Consider the following 20,437-nt stretch of genomic DNA (forward strand, 5'->3'; position numbering starts at 1 on the left):
TTGAAAGCCCACGAAGAGTTCTAAATGTCCAAATCCCTAAACCCTACTTCCTTTTGTTAAACAAACCCTACCCAATTGGTGGTGGGAGAAAATAACAGGTTCCGGGTTGCCATTGCATAACACAAGAAAACTGTTTTCTGGAGGGAAAATGGCGGAAACAACCATCGACGAGGGAGAAACTAACAGAGAAATGGAGGTAGCTCCGGCTCTAATCGCAGTTCACCCGCTTGAAAAATCTGTCGCAGTCGCTGCCGGTGCTGAGCTTCGCGTCTTTGACTTGGAGTATGTTTTTTGGATACGTACTTGAGTATGCTCTATTTGTTTCTTCTCCTAGTTTCTAAGATTTGATCGAGTTTCTTTGATGAATTTGCGTAAGGTTGGAACTTGTTCAAACGTCTGTTAAAGTTGGATTTGAAGGGTTTCGTAATTATTTAATGCGTCAGATGAAGTCACTAGTGCAGTTAGTTAACATAATATGAGTTTTGAATCACGTAAGATAATTGGAAGAGAATATTTTCTAATTAGGGTTTCTCCTTCCTCTCTCTTTTTCTGTTTGTTTGGGGGAGGGGTATTGGTTGTGATTCTTCAGTTTTGGATAAAAAAGGATTGAATTTTGACATGTTTTGGTGTCGATTGGAGCATGTTCTTCTAATTAATTGTGCTACTTATTAATGTAGACCAGTCACAAGTGATAACCAGTCCACAAGAGGATCTCAAACTTCAGGTCCAGCAACAGTAAATACTTCGATCGGTTCTCTGATTTGCAGGAAATTTCAGAACAATGAAGTAAAAAACAAGAAATTGAAGAAGGGAAGAAGAAGATAGTGTAGTCTCTTTTAGACTTGGGTCTCTCATCAATGGCAACTTACCAGTTACCATACTCTCTCACAGACCAAGCACAAAGCTATGTTTTTTTCCTTCTCAATCTCATAATCAAATTCGTGTACAAGGCTGTAACCCTTACAAATGTATATAGAAGACTCACAAACAGACTCAAATACTAAAAAAGACTTAACCCAATCCTTCACTAATAACGTAACATAAACTGATTAGGAAACTAAAATAATAACCCAATCCTTAACTAATAAGGTAACATAAACTGACTAGGAAAATAAAATAATAAAAGAAAGAGTAAACATCTAGTAGACCCCCTGAGGTTTGTTGACCTATCTTGTAGTCCCCTCAGGAACTACCAAACTAAAACCTTACTTACGAACCCATATAACGGACGGAGTACTCGTTCCGTTACAGACAACGGGTCAATTGATGATGTCAGCTAGCCATAAAAAAGTAAAAGTCCAAATTACCCTTTTATCCATCGTCTTTCCTCTTTACTCTTCTTCCTTTTCTTCTTCCTCTGCTAGGTTGAAAGAGAAGGACAGCATTGTTTTCACCATTGCAACCATCATCTTCTTCATCTCTTTGCCATACCTAATTCTCTCTGTTCGGAATCAGTCGTCACAGTCACAGCTAGTATTGGTTCTTCTTTGTGGTGAACTAGAAGTGCTCTCTGCAAATTCCGCCAGAGCGGAACGGTACAGAACGAAATAGTCAAACACCCCTTTAGGCGGAGGAAAAAATTGTTTGGAGCCGAGTTTTTGTCTACATGGAATCAATTTTAATGGTAAGGAATATTAGTATTTTATAAATTCGTCAAGTGGATTTAACGAGGATTGGGATCCGGTAGGGGAAGAGAAAGAGAGGAGGGAAGGATCTGATCTATGTTGGCAGGGGAAATGTTCAGTTGAATTAGTTTCTGAGTTTTTTTATCTTTTTCCTATGATCTGGTTTTCTGGCTTGAAGATCTTAGCTTGTATGGGGGTTCTGAAATGGAGGTTTGTCTTGTTTACCATGTTGGTTTGAGGTATAGTCGTGTAGATCTCTTGTTTTTAGTTCTTTTTTTAGTTTTTGTCTTGCGGGGGACTGAATCGATGAAGATTTTCAGAATTTTTGTTTGGGGGGTGAATAGTTTTCAGAAATTAGTCTCTGTTGAAGGAAACTGCAGTCCGATGAAGAGGCAAAGGATCTCATTGGTTCAGATTGTTGAAGTAAGTCATGACAATGGTTACTTCGAATCCATGGGCAGCTTCAAGCAGCAGCACTACCGTGGGGGGAGGGGTGGGAAGATGGCTTGCTCCGGCAGCAGGGGGTGGGGGCAGAGAGATGGTCATCGGTAGCAAGGGGAGATGGGTTGCGCTAGTAGCTTCAAGGTTGCTCGATGACCAACTCCGACTCAGCAGAGTTGATCATCGGGTTTCGCAGCTCGAAGATCGCGATTGGAAAGATTACTTCTGCAAACGCCGTAATGGAGTGATAGGGGTTACTAGACTAGAGTGATTCAAATCTGATCAAACGACTTCACACCCAACTAGTGGGTTTTGGATTCAGTTTGTAAGCAGCGATTAGTGGTTTATCCGTCGGACTCATTGTTCAATTTGAACTTTGAAATTCAGGGAACCGAGACCAATCCCTAAACCCTAGTTGGAGCTCGCGCGCCCCACTTCATCTTCTTCGATCTTTCAACTTGTTGGAGGCTTGAACCTCGCGTGCCGCTACTCGCGGAGATGACGCCTTTGCCAAGAGCATTCATTTGGGCAAATAATCATCTTCACATTACCCTATCTCTCTGTATCTCTTTCATATGCGAAAGCAACAGCTACTTATTTCTCTCTGTCTGTATCTCTTTCATACGCCAAGAACTAGGTTTAGTTCAAATTCATTTGTTGAAACCATTTTGTTCCCACCAAAGGTACCATTTTCTTTGTTTTCAAATAGTGATGGTGGAGAAAGCCTTGATTTTGTTTCATTATTCTTCTCTTCCTTGTAACCCGTTAGTTACCATGGACCAAAGACTGGAGTGTGCTCTTGTTTAATAGAAGTTGTTAGTCTTTTCTCCCATCCTTCTGTTGCCGGAATTTCAGTGATCGGAGAGAGAAGTTGGAGCTTCAGATTTCACATAGGGATGAAGCTAACATAGAGGAGCTTCAGATTTCACTTGGGGATGAAGCTAACATAGAAGAGCTCCAGATTTCTCCTGGACAGATGCTATTGAATAGAGATTGAGCTTCATCGCATCGCCTGCAACTCCTCCAACGGTCTTCTTTGCCAACGGTCAGGTGTACAGGGATTGATTTCTAAGGTTAAAGATGATATAAGGATATAACTGTAAATTCCACTTTGTAATTTTTCATTAAACATGTACAAGGGTATATTTGGAATATAAAATGATGACATCATCACTTAACTGTGGTCTATAACGGAACGAGTAGTCCATCCATTATATGGGTCTGTAAGTAAGGTTTTAGTTCTTGGGGGGGGGGTTACATGATAGGTCAACAAACTTCAGGGGGTCTACTAGATGTTTACTCTAAAAGAAATTGGTGCAAAACATGACTCTAACTAAACTAATGAAGTAAATCTCGTTTTCCTACTTTCCCATATTTTAGGTCCATTAAAGTAGCCCATTACAAAGAAAACCCATGAGATCAAAGGCCCTGCACTTACATAACCCAACCCAAGGCTTATTTTAATAAAATAAGCCCTTTAGACGACTTATCTGCATCACTTATTCAGCAAAGGACTATAAGTCCGAAGACGTAATTGTCTCCGAATCTCAACCCCATTCCAAAACATAAAAACAATTTGAGAAGAATTTAGTTTGGCCTCATATCAATCTGTTTTCTTCAGCTTGAAACCCCCCTTGGGTGCCCTTTAATGCTAAAATAGTTGCTTTGTCAGTAACAAGGTCTGTCCAACGGAGGCCTAGGGACGCTCCAGTAAGGAGGAGTTATATGATCCTGATTGAAGGAGCTAAAAGAGCTATAGGGGCAGGCCTAAAATGACCATAGGAGAAGTTGTGAGGAAGGACATGCATAGTCTAGGTCTTGTACCCAGTATGACCTCGGATAGAGCCTATTGGAGGGCAAGGGCCCATGTAGCAGACCCCATTTAGCTGAGATTCTCCTGACTTGCTGGGCTGTGCCTCTTTCCTCTTTAATTTCTTCCTTCATCTTTCATTTGTATTTTTCCATTTTTTGATTAGACCTCAGTGTTCCCTACTTTGTTTTGTTTGGATCCATGTAGCCGACTCCGTTAAGTTGGGATAAGGCTGAGTTTGTTGTTGTTAATGATTAGGAAAAGTTCCATTTATTTTTGTTTTAGCTCTGTGTTATTACATTTTACATATAACCAAATGGATCCAAAAGTAATTATAGATAGGAGGTGCTCTGGAAGTCAGTTCTTGACTTTGCTAAAAAAATATGTACATCTGGTTATTGTTTCGTTCCTCTTGACAGGGGAGATTGTCCGGTTACTTTACTTGATGATTCTGGTGGGCCTCTTCATGCGGATTCCATAAGGGCAATACGCTTTGGTGCAAAGGGGAGGCTCTTTGCATCTGCTGGGGATGACAAACTTGTCAAGATTTGGACCACGGATTCCTGGCGCTGCCTACGTACTGTGTAAGTTCATGAAATTCTTAAATCTGTTGAATAGATAATACCCACTGGTGTGACTGTAAAGTTATCTGACAGCACTAAAAAAGGCGTACCCAGTGCACGAGGCTCCTGCCACTGTGTGGTCTGGGGAGGGACGCAGCCTTACCCCTGCTTTCGCAGAGAGACTGTTTCCAGACTCAAACCCGTGACCACTTGGTTACTATGGAGCAACCTCACTGTTGCACCAAGGCCCACCCTCTTTTTCTGACAGCACTATATACATATATTTCACATCAGTAGTGCTGGACTCAGCTCTAGATGTATCATCTGACAAGGGAGTATGTCCTACTTCAGGAATCTTTCTTGATTAGTTGTCATATTGGTTTATTCTGTCACCATCCCTCTAATGCCCAGACAAATATATGATGAAGAGTGTAAGGAGAAAAAAAGAGAAAACGGAACACTCTAGAATCAGATGGTTATTTATTAGATGATGACTGTTTGATTTGGAGATGTATTTACTGGGACCCATGAAACAGTGGGTTTCTTTAACGTTCTATCATTCTATGTATGTTGTATTTACAACTTTGTGTTTGTTTCTGTTTCTAATTTTTTGTAGTATTCTATTAGTTATTTGTTTCTAATAACCACAATGGAAATTTATCTTTAACTTATTTCTGATTATTTTCCCGTTTGCTGTAATGATCCAGATGCTCTGAAAAGCGAGTGAGTGCAGTTGCCATAAGCCATGATGGTCTTTTTGTTTGTTTTGCCGACAAGTTCGGTGTTGTGTGGGTGGTGAGTTTAGACGAGGAAGAGGGAAATCAGCCTTTGGTCAATAAGAAAGCAGCACCAATTCTTGCTCACTATTGTAGCATCATAACTAGTTTGGTGTGTATCCTTTTTTTATTTTGACCTTGCCTTGCTTATTCAGCGTTTTAACCTGTCTCATGCTTTGTTACTTTATTATCTCATTTCCTTCTCATTTTCATTTTTATTCCAGTCAACATGAGCAAATGTATCTGCAACTGACAGCAAATCTTGTTGATTATAGATGGATTTGTTAAGATCAGATGCATGCTATACAAACTGATGCTGATGGTGGAGGATCTGTGTCATTCCTCCCCTCCACTTCCAACCTCCCTCTCCCCCCCCCCCCCCAAAAAAAAATAAAAATAAAATAAAATAAAATAAAAAAATGAAAGGTTATTATTAAATTATGTACACCAGAATACCATGGGGGTATTCTGGTCTTTTGGGTGTTTTATTTATTTTTTATTTATGTATTTATGAGCAAGGGTAGAAATATAATTAGGGCTGTGACACTGTTCACGTGAACAGTATCGTGAATAGTGTTTCCCCTTGTAATCTCTTTTATTATTATTATAAATAGAGAGCTTGACTGATCTCATTGATCATTCAAGCATTATTCCACAAACCTGTTTTGTTAACAGTTATGCTATCACAATGTCCTCGTTTTCATATGAAAAACTTTCCATTTTAACAAGGCTTGTGATGAAAATATCAGTGCTTTACAGTTAGAGAAAACAAGACCACCTTACACCCGAAACATGCAAAAACCATGAAAGGAATGTGATGCTATGCAATCAGGATCTCTAATGTTATTTAGTGATCGCCAGAGTTGATCTAATTCCAAGAGCTGCATTTGGTTGGAAGATTATTCTCGGATAATGTCCAATTCTGTCAATATTATTCCATTTCATTCAGATACTGATCCATCTAAATTTTAACTGAGCACTCTTATCTATGTGTATTGGTATTGGTCTATTCATTAATGATTCAGTGTGCAGGAATTCTCTCCAGATGGGCGGTTCATCATTAGTGCTGACCGGGACTTCAAAATTCGTGTAATCCAATTTTCAAATCCATTGAAGTATATATTATTCTCAATATCGATTTTTTTATTCATCTTACACTAGTTATTCTTGTCTTGGCAGGTTACTATGTTTCCTATGAAACCTTTCAAGGGAGCTCATGAGATACAAAGTTTTTGCCTTGGGCATACTGAGTAAGTTACTGCCTCCAACTCTTTATTGAATTTCTGATTCTTCCCAATTCTTATTCCACAAATTTACTTTCTATATTGACCATAGTTTATACACTTAGAAATTTATATGCTGAAGCTAGTTTGAGGAGGAAATTATCATTATCCTTGGTTGTAGCATCTGCATTTTTTGTTGCATGCTGAGCATTTTATTCAGAATTTCTGACACATAACATAATCCACAGGCATTGCCCCATATTGCTAATGTGCCCCCATGTCACTTAGATAGAAAAACAAAAATTGAAAGTGAAATTAAAGAAGATTTTGTTGAAAGTGAACTTGCCAAAGATTTTAACCATGAGGGAAAAAAAATGCAAAGCCTTTAATGATATAGCAATTCATTACAGTTAGACATAACAACAACTCAACCTTATCCCAACTCAATGGAGTCGGCTACATGGATCCTTTTTCTCCAATTAGCTATATTCAGACCCATACTTGTTACTAATCTTAAGCTATGTATGTCTTTCCTCACCACTTCTACTTGAGTCATTTTAGGCCTACCCCAGGCGCTTTTAGCTCTTTTGATCTGAATCTTATCCCCCCCTTCATACTGGCACACTCAAGGGCCTCCATTGCACATGTCCATGCCATTTCAAACGACTTTCTCGCAACTGATCATGTATCGTGGTTACTCCTAGATTAGCTCTAATTGTTCATTCCTTATTTCATCTTTTCTAATTTTATCACTTATCCATCTCAACATCCTCATTACAGTTAGACATAAAACATTGTAATTGCTATTTTTACTACCTACACACATAATTTCATGGTCTATCCTATCAATTCCCCTTGATATGGGTGTGACTTGAAAAATGTCTATCAAGAATGCTCATCATTACTGTTTTTCATAAAGGATTAAATGGCTCATTTACCTAAGTCATATCAATGACTTGATGGATTTCATTGCAACGCCAGGTATAGTTACTTAAAAGGGATTATTGAACTGAACTTTTCGCTGCTCTGGATACACTTGATTTACAACTTAAGCTTTTGTAATGACCCAATAACTTTTAATTCAATAAAAAAATATCCGATATATTTTAGGTTCTTACTAAATGTCAGTAGGTGAAGATAAGTTTTGTGATTTTCGGTTTGAAAATTTTGAACGCTAATGACAGTGGTTGGAAGAATGGCGACTGTAGAAAGGCTCCAGGTGGAGGAAGTGAATTTTTCCAGTGTATCTGCAAATCATAGAAGTTAGATGAAGGAATGGATATAGGAACTTCGTTATTAGAGGCCATGGGAGGGGAAGGGGATAGTGGAAAAGCAGTGCATAGCTACTCAATATCAAATGTTTTACCTCCTGTCTGGTTATTTTCTTTCTTATTTTGTAATTTCTTTTATTTTATTGGCTGTTACCTTAGTGTTGTTTTTTAGTTTGTCCCTTTATGTCTGTGTCTGTTGTCTGTCTGCGTGACAATACCCTTTTTCCTGGGATTTTTGTGTTTGTGTGTGTGTGTGTTTGGGGGGGGGGGGGTGACAGATAGGCTTGGATGCTCTGGGGCATGTTGGAGGAGGAGATAAGTGGTGAGTCTGCACTGTTTCTATTTGGGAGTGGGCGAATGGGTGTTGCTGAAGGTCTTGCCCCTTCATTTTCTCCCTTCCCAGCTCCTTTTTTCCCTGCCTCCGTTTTCTTTTTGGGAGCTTATTCTCTATTATGCATTTTGATTTATATAATTTTGTTGCCACATTGAAAATAAAAAAAAAAGAAGTTTGATGGGAACATTTAGTATTTACTTCTGGCAAGATCAAGATGGTGTAGTGTAAAAGATGCAAGAAGCCATGATGAAGTTCTGGATTTGGTACCCAAAATATAGTGGCTTAGTTAGCATGGTGGCAAAAGAGATATTCTTCTGGATGCAGTTTTGGTTTTTACTCTTCTTGGTTGTGCAATGATTGTGTAATTTCTTCGTTGGCAGGCATTAAATATTGGTATTCATTATGCCAATTTACTGGGTCCAACATAGCTTTAGAAGGTAAACAAAGGACATTTTAACACATATTATTGAATATGAATAAATCATCGTGAATTTACAGATAATTTGGAGTCTTTTATGGCAAGACATGATATATAGTGTGCAGTTTGTTGATTTAGGATGTTTTATGCAATATGGATTGTTTTTCATGGTTGTAGAGATTATTTTACAGATTTACATTGTTTGGTAATACATTAGGCTCCAGTATTTGGTAATACATTATACTACATGCAATATAGACCAAATACTATAGAGTTGCTCATCTGCTATGTCTATTTCTGCAAGTCTTGTAGACTATGAACCACCTCATCTTTTACTGTTCATTTGTGGTAATTTAAAAGGGCTCTGCTCTTTTAACCGGACGTTTAACACCTGGACTGCTGTGGCTGTGTCAACCATCTACTGCATACACCAAAATAATGCTGGTTTGTTAGATTAGTTTGACTTTTAGTCCATAAGTTGAAATTTCGCGGTCTGTATCCCAATCCTCTTTTCTTGGCTTGTTCTGCTAGGATATTATCAAACAAGAATCAAGATCCAAGAGAGTTCGAACTATCAATCTAGGCTAGCTTAAAACCTTTGCCCTTTCAGCCTCAGGAGGGAGGGAGGGAGGGAGGGAGGAAGAGAGAGATAGTATTCTTGTTTTTCTTCTTCAAGTAGGCCCCACACACTCTCCTAGCTTCCTTGTTTAGGACAGTGCCTAGGTTGTAAAAATTTCTACTTCAAACTTCCTTATTCAGTTCTCTTGTTCATTTTATTTTATCAATGACACTGGATCTACACGTAAAGCACTCATTGTACTCTCAATATTTTATTTATTAACTCTCTCGGAGCTTTTCATTGATCGGGGCAACTTCTAAGTCAGTTCTAATCCGCTTGTTTCTTATTTTATCCTTTCTAGAGACACTCCAGTAAGGAGGAGTGATATGATCCCGATTGAAAGGAGTTAATAGAGCTAGGGGCAGGCCTAAAATAACCATAGGAGAAGTTGTGAGGAAGGACTTGCATAGCCTAGGTCTTGTACCGAGTATGACCTCGGATAGAGCCTATTGGAGGGTAAGGATCCATGTAGCAAACCCGATTTAGCTAAGATTCTCCTGACTTACTAAACTGTGACTCGTTCCTCTTACATTTTCCACTTTTCTCTTAATCTTCCATCCTTCTTTTGTCATTTTCCATTTACGCATTCCCATCTCATGTCAATTTCCCCTTATTTGTTCTTGTTTGGATCCATGTAACCAACCCCATTAAGTTGGGATAAGGCTGTGTTTGTTGTTGTTTCTTCAGCATAAAAATCTGTGTTTCTTTAGTTTGGAGTTACTGTTGTGCAAAAGAATGTGGATCCAAGAGAGAGAGGGAGAGAGTAGCATGTAGGGAGGGAGGGAGGGAGGGAGGGAGGGCGGGGGGAGAGCAAGTGACTAGGATTGTTTGCATCTACAAGAGAAAGAGTATAATAGCGTTTAGCAACACTTCTGCCTCGCGGGAGTGTTTCTATGGTATAATAGCATGTTTGATAACGAGATGTAAGAAGTGTTTCTTAATCAGAAAAGAAGCAGAAATGTGTTTGAAAGGAATTTTAATAGAAGCACTTCTGCAACTCTCAATGTCAATCAGATTTACATGTTCCCCATATCAAAAAACTTATCAGATGCAACATCCCAATTCCTCCTAGGTATAAAAGCTGCATTATATTGAATGTTGTTCTCTTGAATATGTTCCCATTAAGTGAATTTCTTAAATAGAGCAGCTACATTACAATAAAAAATAAAAAGCGGTACCAGAAGCACATTGAAACTCACTATATAAGTAGATTGTACTCTTATCTAAATTTTTTTTGGGTCATATGGGTACTTCGGTAAAACTGTATCTATAACGAGTTAGGCAGAGTCTACTTAAGAGTTGCTGGCTTAAGATTTCTGTATACCTACTTTGTTTACCTTTTTGAGCTTGAGTGTTATTTGAGCTTTGAGACTTATTTATCCTTTTCATCTCCATAATGTTTACTATTCTGCCACTTGGTCCACCATCATCTTTTGCTTGAATTCCGCTTACTCGTTGAAACATTGGATTAAGGCAATTGTTTTAGGTTTTAGTCTTGATTCTTCTTTTAAAATCTGTTCCACTTTTTTCTATCCCCTCAATAAGGTTTTCATGAATAAGGTAGCATTCTCACTATTGGCAACCTTTGTCGCAAGGCTTGTGTTTGGCTTCTCTTGAATAACACAACCATCATTGTCATTTACAATCCCAACCCAAGCAGATTTAGTCTATCTCTTCAATACACATAGGGGTGGAAGTATATAGATCTTCCTCTCATTGAGTACTTTAAGGATATGTCTGCATTGAATGCCCATGAACTCAATTTTTTTATAGTTACATACGACTGTGTTATTGGAGAATTCAAATGTGACAAAACTTTTACCATTTTCCTTTCTTTAGTAACTTTATACACACAAGTTGATCCTATCTCCTCAACAATAGCATAATGAAAGACAATCCACTTATTATATTCTTCTTCAAACAATAGCATTAGATGGTCAATGTGTATTCTTTGGTTGCCTTCCTTTAACATCGTTACATTACCTCATAATTTAGGGAAACTTTGATTGAAGTTAAAATATTCAATTAATTCATTCAAGCATTATCGTTCAATTGCTTTCTCAAACCGTTTCAAAAGCCAGCAGTGATTGTATTTTCTTTTCAAGTATCTTTTAAGATAAGTAGTAGTACTCTCACTTTGTTGAGTTGTTATCATGTTTGTACAAAAGGATTCTCTTCCATTCTCTCAAATTGCAAATAAATCTTCTAAGCATTTATTTCTTTCATGATTGAATTCCTTTTGAAATCTATCCCAAGCTAAAAAATTCTTCGGTTTCAAGGCCATATATAAAATTGTTGAACCTTTTCTTGAAGTGAAGAGTATAGGTAACTGAGAGATTTTTAGTTTTATTAAGGTATGCCACAAAGGCGATGACATGTCTCTAGCATTACAATAGTAATAGATTTCCCTATAGTACCATGCTAGTCTGTAAGAATTGTTTTTGGAGCTCGTCCAAACATAACTTTTAAAAATGCTTGAAACAACCAAATAAAAGATTTTGCTGTTTTACTCAAAAGTAATATCACACCAAAACATAAAATTAGCTTATGATGGTTTACACTGACAAACAATGCAAATTGCCGACCATACTTGTTTGTCTTATAGGTTGCATCAAAGCAAATGACGTCACCGAAGAAAAAATTAATCTTGATTGACCTTGTATTCATCCCAAAAAATTAAAATGTCATTTTATCTATTTTATCAACTTGTACACTATAAAAGAACATTGGATCTTCTAGATGCTTATTTTCCATACTCAAATACATTTTGAATATCTTTATTTTTTTAACTCCCTCCTACGCTTGCTACATAAATAATTTTTGTACTCTCCTTTAGTAAAGCAAATATTTTTCATGTCTTCTAGCCTCCTCACATAAACAATCATATCCTTCTGTAGATGAGATTCTTGAATTATCCAATGTTGAAATTTAATAGCTTGTGTAGGTTTTATAACCCTCTGTGACCTATAAGCAAAAAAGCTTCTGTTTCAGTTACAAAAGGATGATTGTGCTCATATGAAATTTTGGTAACCAGCCAAATAATGTAGAACCAGTTCCTAACTAGGTACCAGTCCATAATAGGATCACTAGTATTCTGTTCAGCAGTAGGGTCACAAGGAACACAATCGCAGAATATCCTCTTCAGTCAACAAAATTAGCAACCAATATGTTAGACTCAAAAATAGAAAACAAACAACCTCAGATGGACAAATCTTCTCAATTGATGGTTGGGAACTTGGTACAAAATAACATTCGTAAATTAAAATTAAATCTGATTGTCTGATTGTGACATATGTGGTTCTCAGAATTAGAAAGTGAGGCTCAAATTTGTAGTACGACTCCTTTGTTGGGGAAATTTTACATCTGAAAAGGCCGATCAAGAAAAACAAAAAAATGTACTGTATGGCGAAGAATATTTGAATGTTAAAAAGGTCATCGAAAAGTAGTAAAGCAAAATTGTGATAAAACCTATGCAGGATGGGATATGGTCGGTTACTATAATTGTGTATGAGCACAATCATTCTCTTACAACCATAGTTGTCATGGCGTCGCATGGCGCGCCATGCGTCGGCGTGGGAGAGGGGCATATCGAGCTACGCCATGGTGGATGTCAATATATCGTCGATATGGCTTCCATGGCGACGCCATGGCGTCGCCATGGACGCCATACCACGATATGTTGGCATATCGGTCGATATTTGTACATATAAAAGTTAGATTAAAATTTTTTTTTTAAACCATTTAATAGCTTAGATGCTTTGCTCCAAATCACATACACTAAAGAAAGACTATTGCTATCAAGCTTCGAAAGTTAGCCTATCATTTGATTTTACTATTGCTTTCAAGTATTTGATAGGTTAATCTATATTTTCAATTTTCATACTTTCATATACACTAATGGATATTAGTTACACTTTCATGAATTAAACCATAGTGGCATAGTATATTAGTAGTAGTGTAGTACACTTTCATGTTGATTTTTGATGTTATAGGACATATATTATACCATACTAAATGACATTAAAAATACAGAAAATAAAAAATTAAACATGGTCGACATGCTCGCCATGGCAACGCCATGGCGGGCGAATTGTCGATATATCGACGTGACACCCTTCCACCGACTTGGATCGCCGTGACGCCGTGACAACTATGCTTACAACTGAAGTGGAAATTTTTTGCTTAGGTCACAGAGGGTTGTAAAACCTACACAGGTTATTAAGATTTCAACATTAGATAATTCAGGAATCTTACCTACAGAAAGGTATGACTATTTATGTGAGGAAGCTGAAAGACATGAAAATAGTGGCTTTACAAAAGGAGAGTGCAAAAATTATTTACATAGCAAGCATACAAGGGAGCTGAAAAATGGAGAATATTCAAGCTATATTCGAGTATTTGAAAAATGATTGTTTAGAAGATCCAATGTTTTTTCACAATATGCAAGTTGATAAAGAAGATAAAATGACAATTTTTTGAGTGGATACAAGGTTGATTCAAGATTGATTTTTCTTCGGTAACTTCGTTTGTTTTGATGCAACCTATAAGACAAACAAGTATGGTTGGCCATTTGCACTATTTAGTTGATGTAAACCATCATTGGCTAATTATATTTTTTGGTTTTGCATTGATTTCGGATGAATCAATAGAATCTTTTATTTGGTTGTTTCAAACATTTTTAAAAGTTATGTTTGAATGAGTACTAAAATACAATTCTTATAGACTAACATGTTGTTATAGGGAAAGTTATTGCTATTATAATGCCAGAACAAAGGCATACCTTAATGCAGCTAAAAACCACTATTTAGCCTATACTCTTAGGTTCAAGAATGTCATATATGATCCTAAAATCGAAGATGATATTTTTTTTAGGGCTTGGGATGGATTGCGAAAAGAGTTCAAACTTAAAGGAAAGAAATGATTGGAAGATTTATTTGCAATTCAGAGAAATGGGCTCTGGTGTATGAAATTCTTTTGTGCAGACATGTGAATAACTCAACGAAGTGAAATTAGTAATACTTATCATAAGGTATATTTGAAAAGAAAATGAATCTCTTTTAAGTTTTGAAGCGGTATGAGAAAACAATTGAACGGTTATACTTGAATGAATTAATTGAAGATTTTAACTCCAATCAAACATTCGCTAAATTGTAGGGTGATGTGACGATGTTATAGGAAACAGCCGAAGAATACAATATTGACTGCCTATGCTATGTTTGAAGAGGAATGTAAAAGGTGGATTTCCTGTCATTGTGACATTGCTGAGGTGGTAGGATCAACTTGCGTGTATAAAGTTACTAAAGAAAGGGAAAATGGTGAAAGATTTGTCACATTTGAGTCTTCCAATATGTATGTAGCTGTAAAAATTTTGAGTTCATGGGCATTCATTGTAAACATGTCATTAAAGTACTTAATGAGAGGAAGATCTATACATTTACACCCTGATATGTATTGAAGAGATGGACTAAATCTACTAAGATTGGGATTGTAAATGATGGTTGTGTTATTCAAGAGAAGGCAAGCATAGGTTCCCATTACAATCAAGGATCAAGATCTCAGTTTTGGACCTAGTTTCGGTCAGGCCCATAATTGAGACGTTTCAGATCTTGTTTCGACACTTGGTTTTGACCCCAGGCCTCTCTGAGTTGAAATCCAGGGTTGAAATTGGGTTTCGTTTTGTCCAGGCCCGAAACCCAGACAACTCGGAGATTTTGTTCAGTTTCGACTGAGATTTAGTTTCATGGTTACAATGATATATGCCACTGAAGTGTTAGCCTTGCAACATGGGCTGCCAATAGTGAGAAGGCTACCTTGTTCATGAAAATCTTATCAAGAGGGATAGAAAAAAAAGTGAAAGTAAATTTTAAAAGAAGAATTAGGATTAAAACAAGTGCCTTAGTCCATGGTGATCCAATGTATAAGTAGAATTCAAGCCAAAGATGATGGTGGACCAGGTGGCAGAATAGTAAGCATTTTGGAGAAGAAAAAGAAAAGGAAGTCTCAAAGCCTAAATAACACTTGAGCTAAAATGAGAACAACTGCTCCTGGTTCTCATCTTCCCTCCCTCCCCCATAAAATAGGTACCTATCTTAAAAAAACACTCTAGCTTAAAAAGGTAAACAAGGTAGGTATACCGTAATCGTAAACCAGATAATCTTAAGTAGACTCGGCCTAACTCTTTATAGGTACAGTTTTACTGAAGTACCCATATAACCCTAAACACCCCTCTGCCACTCGATCTTAGAGAGCAGCGTCAGATTTAATTTTTCATTGTCTGGAGGATTTTCTAGGGTGTGACAAAGTTTCAGTGTCTACATGGGCCACCATGAAGAACTGCAACTTCCCTATTGTTTTTTTTTTGGGTACTTTCGACATTTTTCTCCTTCCCCTTAACTCTAAAATAATTGATAGAATGTAAATCAAAGTCCAGGGCTAACAGCTGCCTTATATTGAAGGCTGTTCTCTTGAATATGTTTCCGTTAAGTGAATTTCTTAAAAGAGGAACTACGTTTTAAAAAAAACCCTTCTCTCACAAGAAGACATTCACCATGTTACAAAGAGCTTCATATCTCAAAAAACCAAGTTTCAATCTTCGCTTGAAATATAAAAACCAAAATAAATGATAAAATAACCTTTACTTGTCTACTCCAAAAATCCCTTCTCTCACAATCACAAACTCACAAGCTCCTTTCTAGTAAATGGGGTGCAAAAACGACCTGTAATTTCCTTCTAGTCTTCACTCCAACTTTATTCCCATTGCCTTCATCCTTGGTCCCGAATCTTTACCAACAATCTCATTGTTCCTCAACAGAAACAACCTCAAATTAACAAATGCCCAATCCAACTCCAAAGCAGGGCAAACCCATCTTCCAGATGAATTAAAGTAACTCGGCTTCCCAACTCAGCCCATTAACGCCACCGGATTCTACAAACTCGACAGCCTGATTTGTAACAGGACAGGAAAGCACGCCCATACCTTTTTGCTTGCAACTTCAACTTCACCTAAATCCTAAAGTGGAGATGACCTACGCTTGAGATCAGCCAGGGTGTTCTTAAATTCTAAACGAAAGAGTGTTACAATCGAATCAATCGCAATCACCTTAGTGGGCACTTGACGAGATGGGTCTGAGAGAGAGAGAATCTAATGAATGAATCTTGTTATCATTTATGCAATTTTCCCGATTGCTATTTTTTTTGAACAGAAAAACACCATAAATGCGGAACCAAACGAAGTGTAAGCTTTTATCCAGATAAACCGAACCGAGTAAAATTTGGTTACAATCCGAATCTGAAATGTAGGAACCAAATTCGGTTCTGGTTCCAGCATAGGAACAGTCGGTTCGAACTGAAACCGAACTGAATTTGGGTATTAATTATAGTATATTAATACACTATAATATTAATAAACATAGTTGTGAAGGCGGCAAGGCGACCTTAGGCGGTGGTGGGGTGCCTAAGCACTTAGGCAACAAGGCACCCACCTAGACGCCCAAGTGTTATTTTTTATTTTCCCTTTTTTCTAACATATTTAGTATGCTACAATATATACCTTATATTATCAAAAATCAACATTAAGCCACCTCAAGTCATCAAAAATCAACATTAAGCCACACCATGTCATCAAAAAATCAACATTAAGCCACATCAAGTCATTAAAAATCAACAATAAGTCACATCAAGTCCTAGAAAATCAATATTAAGCCACATCAAATTATTGAAAATCAACATAGAACTAGAAGACAATAGAACTGAAGAAGCAAGCTATTGGAAGTTTGAAACAATCAATACATACATTTAGTTTATACTGTTCTTGGAATTGGTCATTTTCCCGTTATAGGTAGTCCCACATTTGGTTTATACTGTTCTTAAAAATATGATCTTATCTTTAAGTAATTAAACTGCTCTCGATGTAGAGAAATGTTCTTGTTCTCTAAGAAGTTTGACAGGTAAAATGATTTTATTTTTACATGAGTCTTTTTGTATTAGGTAGAATACAAAACCAGCTTTCCAACAAATCCAAGATTGCTTAAATCTGATTTATATTGAAGGAGTTATGTTCCGATTAAACCTTATTGGGTGTGCGAAAGCTGTCTAAGTCACTCTGAATGAAAATATTTGTTTAGATATCAAAACAAATGAATATTTTACCGATCTTTTGGTTTTTAACAATGTTTTATATTAAGATTTGATAAAGACGCCAACATTTGAAAGTTGAAAATTTCATCTACCGCCGAAAATCAAGTTTTTGTTCTTGAACTGGGGGGTTGACTTTTTATCATTTTGGAATTTGATTTTTTAACTAATTTTATTAGATTCAAATAGGGAGGTATTTGCTTATTTATGAATAATATCTTAAGTAAATGAAATCCTTTACTTAATTGATATTGGCATAAATAAGTGTCAGAACCATGTTCATTACCAATAAAACCAGTGCAAGGCGCCTTGCAATAAGGCGACGGTCGCCTTGACCCTAGCAAAATTGCCTGGACGCCAAGGCGGCCCCTTGACAACTATGCTAATATATTATACTATGTATTAGTTTATAATAATACTATTATATTATAGTATATGAACCAGTACAGGAGTTGGAACCGAACCGAACAGGTTAAGTTTGAGTATTGATTTTCAGAACCGATTCAGTTCTCGGTTCGGTTCCGGAACACTAAAACTCTTTGGAACCGAACTGAATACCCAGTTCGGCACCAATTTATACCCTTAGGGAGAACACAAGAAGGATAAATTCTATCCAAAGAAAATTTTATCAATTTAAAAAAGTATGCCTTAAATTTTATAATTAAAACATCGTTCGTACTTTTATATATTAATATGACATACTTATATGTCAACTGTTTGAGTTTCTAAATGGAAAAAGAAGTTCAGTGGTAATTCTGTCAACGTCTTAGCAGTTGGAGACTGATTTGTGCTGGTCATGCAGGTTTGTCTCTTGCCTTGCATTTCTTTGTACTCCTGATTACTCGCAAGGATTTCTTCTCTCTGGAGGTGGTGACTCAACAGTGAGTATTTCATAAAGCCAAGCTCCAATTCAACTGCTTAAACTTGTTTAGTAATTGAAAGCCCAGCATCACTAGTAGTCTATTTTTTTTTTCAGGTTCGTTTGTGGGATATTGCTTCTGGATCCCTTCTTCACACTTGTGAAGTTGGAGCACAGGTGAATTTCTTTGTTCTTCTGTCTGACCATTAGTGTATGTCAATAAGGCCAACACATAATTGGAGGGATGTTTATAAATCTTCTGATTATGCAAGTCACTTGATAGCTTTTCCCTCAGCCATCAGTGACCGCTTTGTAGCATCAGCATTTACTTTTTTACTTGTTTATACTTGCTTTCTGAAGGCAGAACTTGTAGAGTCTAATGGAGATGAAGTGTGCCATCCTGCTGTGACTGCTATATGCACCTTCCCTGTTGGTTCATTAATTGCTGTGGCCATTCAAAGGCAAGCCCTCCAATTCTTTTCGACTGTTTTGTTTCCTATTTAAAATTTAAAATTTTGGGTTCATATCAATGCTTCTAACATCGTCCCCCCCCCCAACCACCCACTCCCCAAAAAAATAGCTTGCATGGAGTGATGCTTCTGAATTGTGATCTTTCTGGTAGAACCCTTTCTGTTGTCAAGGTAAGCATATTAAATGCTGAATATATTAAATATGTTTGGGTGTTCTGTAGTAGAAATTTGGCATCTGGGTAGGGATTCCAATATTCAACCCAACCTGTTCAATCTACACAAACCCTTCCAGGTTAATGATGGGTTCTAATGGGGTCCAGCACTATGCATGAATTTTTGAAGTCTTGTGTTGGCTCGACATAGAAAAAGAAAGGTTACAAAGATTCTGGCTCAGTTACCTAATAACTTGCATGCTTTCTTCTAACACACAACCGGTGGGTTTTTATTGCAGGTGGTTTCCATGGGGGACGTTTTTATTGCTACCAGCCTTGGCATGAGTTCTGCAGGTCGTTTGTGGATGGTTACAGGTGCCTCCAATATCCATGGATCAAATTTTACATCTTTGGCCCGTGTGAAGGTTCTTGCTGGTTTCGAAATGAGCAACAACCTAGACTCCAGTGAGAATGAGCCATGCATGCTGGAGGATGCCAACATTCCGGGGGGCGAGAAAGTGCTTGAAAAGTTACAGGGATGTGTATCACTTGCGAAAGAAGAGAAGGCATTGGCGGCAGCCACAGAGGCGGTGAAGATAGCCATGCGTAATCTATTAATTAAAAAGCAGTATTCAGTGGATAAACGAGAGTTGAGAAAGAAGAGCAGAAATGATAGAAAGCTCAAACAATAGGTTACCAGGATGAACATGAGTTACATTTAGGGGATAAGCAGTTGGATTAGAAAATAGTTAATCTTGTATTTAGATATGTTGCCTGCCTCAGTCGGTACCTTGTCTAGGGTCCACAGTATGTGCTTCCTGTCAGAGAGAAGGTAGGATTGGTAAATCCAATTTTGAAGTACACTCAGTTCTAGGCTTTAATCTATTGAGTTCATTATCACAGTTGGTCATTTGTTTTACTGCAAGTAGTGTATTGGAATCTATTGAGTTCATTATCACAGTTCTAGGCTTTAATCTACTGAGGGGATAGTGTGTATTTGTTTCCACACTTGTAATTCCAATTCATCCTTGGAGGCCCTCCTTTTGTCTATAGTTTAGTTTAGAGTTCTTAACTCCCACCCTGGTTTAATCATATTCCATCTCTGTCCCAATTGTGACTCTCAAAACCCTAAGGCCTTGTTTGTTTGATGGAAAAAAGTAGGGTGGAATATTTTATTCTAAAAATCAAAATTGTTTGTTTACGTGGTGTGGTAGTGGTAAAGTAACAGACAATATGTATTAAGTGTTAAATTGCATGAAATGTTTTTTCTGTTTATGTGGCAAGAGATTTATTACATCTCACCCTTCTTCAAAGTCTTTCCATATTATTTTCTGGGAGAAAGAACGCTAACCGGTGCTTTGACTGGGTGTGTACCTGTGTCCAGACACAGCCGAATGCAAAAAAGACAAGTGCACCCCTTGTCCCAGCACGGACAGGTTACTGTTCCTTTTCCTTTATTTTATCATTGCAGTACATCTTTTATTACCATTTCTTTTCTTTTCCTCGTCTTTGCTGCCCCTTGACTCTATTACGGTTTTCCTTTCAGATTCTGATTACTCGAACAATGCTCTCTCTCTTTCAATTGTTGATCACCAAATGTGAAAGGACTCCATGTATTGGTCATAGGACTCAGAATCTCTCCAGCGTGCCAATGCGTCTATATCATACATCGTACGGCTGAGTACACCCGACATGCATCCAAGTATGCTGTACAACCGTTGGATACACGTTGGAGAGAATGTC

At 37.4% G+C, this 20,437-nt stretch overlaps 1 protein-coding gene across 2 annotated transcripts; it reads left to right on the forward strand.

The window, feature by feature from the left end:
* Positions 1-93: 93 nt before the first annotated feature.
* On the forward strand, positions 94-19,599 carry LOC122642864 (tRNA (guanine-N(7)-)-methyltransferase non-catalytic subunit WDR4). Of its 2 annotated transcripts, XM_043836466.1 has the most exons (10): positions 95-282; positions 4,296-4,460; positions 5,147-5,327; positions 6,248-6,304; positions 6,395-6,465; positions 18,016-18,094; positions 18,190-18,249; positions 18,433-18,533; positions 18,653-18,713; positions 18,994-19,599. In XM_043836466.1, exons 1-10 carry the CDS (start codon positions 149-151, stop codon positions 19,384-19,386), a joined length of 1,302 nt encoding a protein of 433 aa, XP_043692401.1. In that variant the 5' UTR covers positions 95-148; the 3' UTR covers positions 19,387-19,599. The 2 variants fall into 2 exon arrangements, with proteins under 2 accessions (XP_043692402.1, XP_043692401.1); XM_043836467.1 differs by lacking the exon at positions 6,248-6,304 and having other exon boundaries at positions 94-282.
* Positions 19,600-20,437: the final 838 nt, after the last annotated feature.

Source organism: Telopea speciosissima, chromosome 10 (assembly GCF_018873765.1).
Source record: "Telopea speciosissima isolate NSW1024214 ecotype Mountain lineage chromosome 10, Tspe_v1, whole genome shotgun sequence".
NCBI lineage: Eukaryota > Viridiplantae > Streptophyta > Magnoliopsida > Proteales > Proteaceae > Telopea > Telopea speciosissima.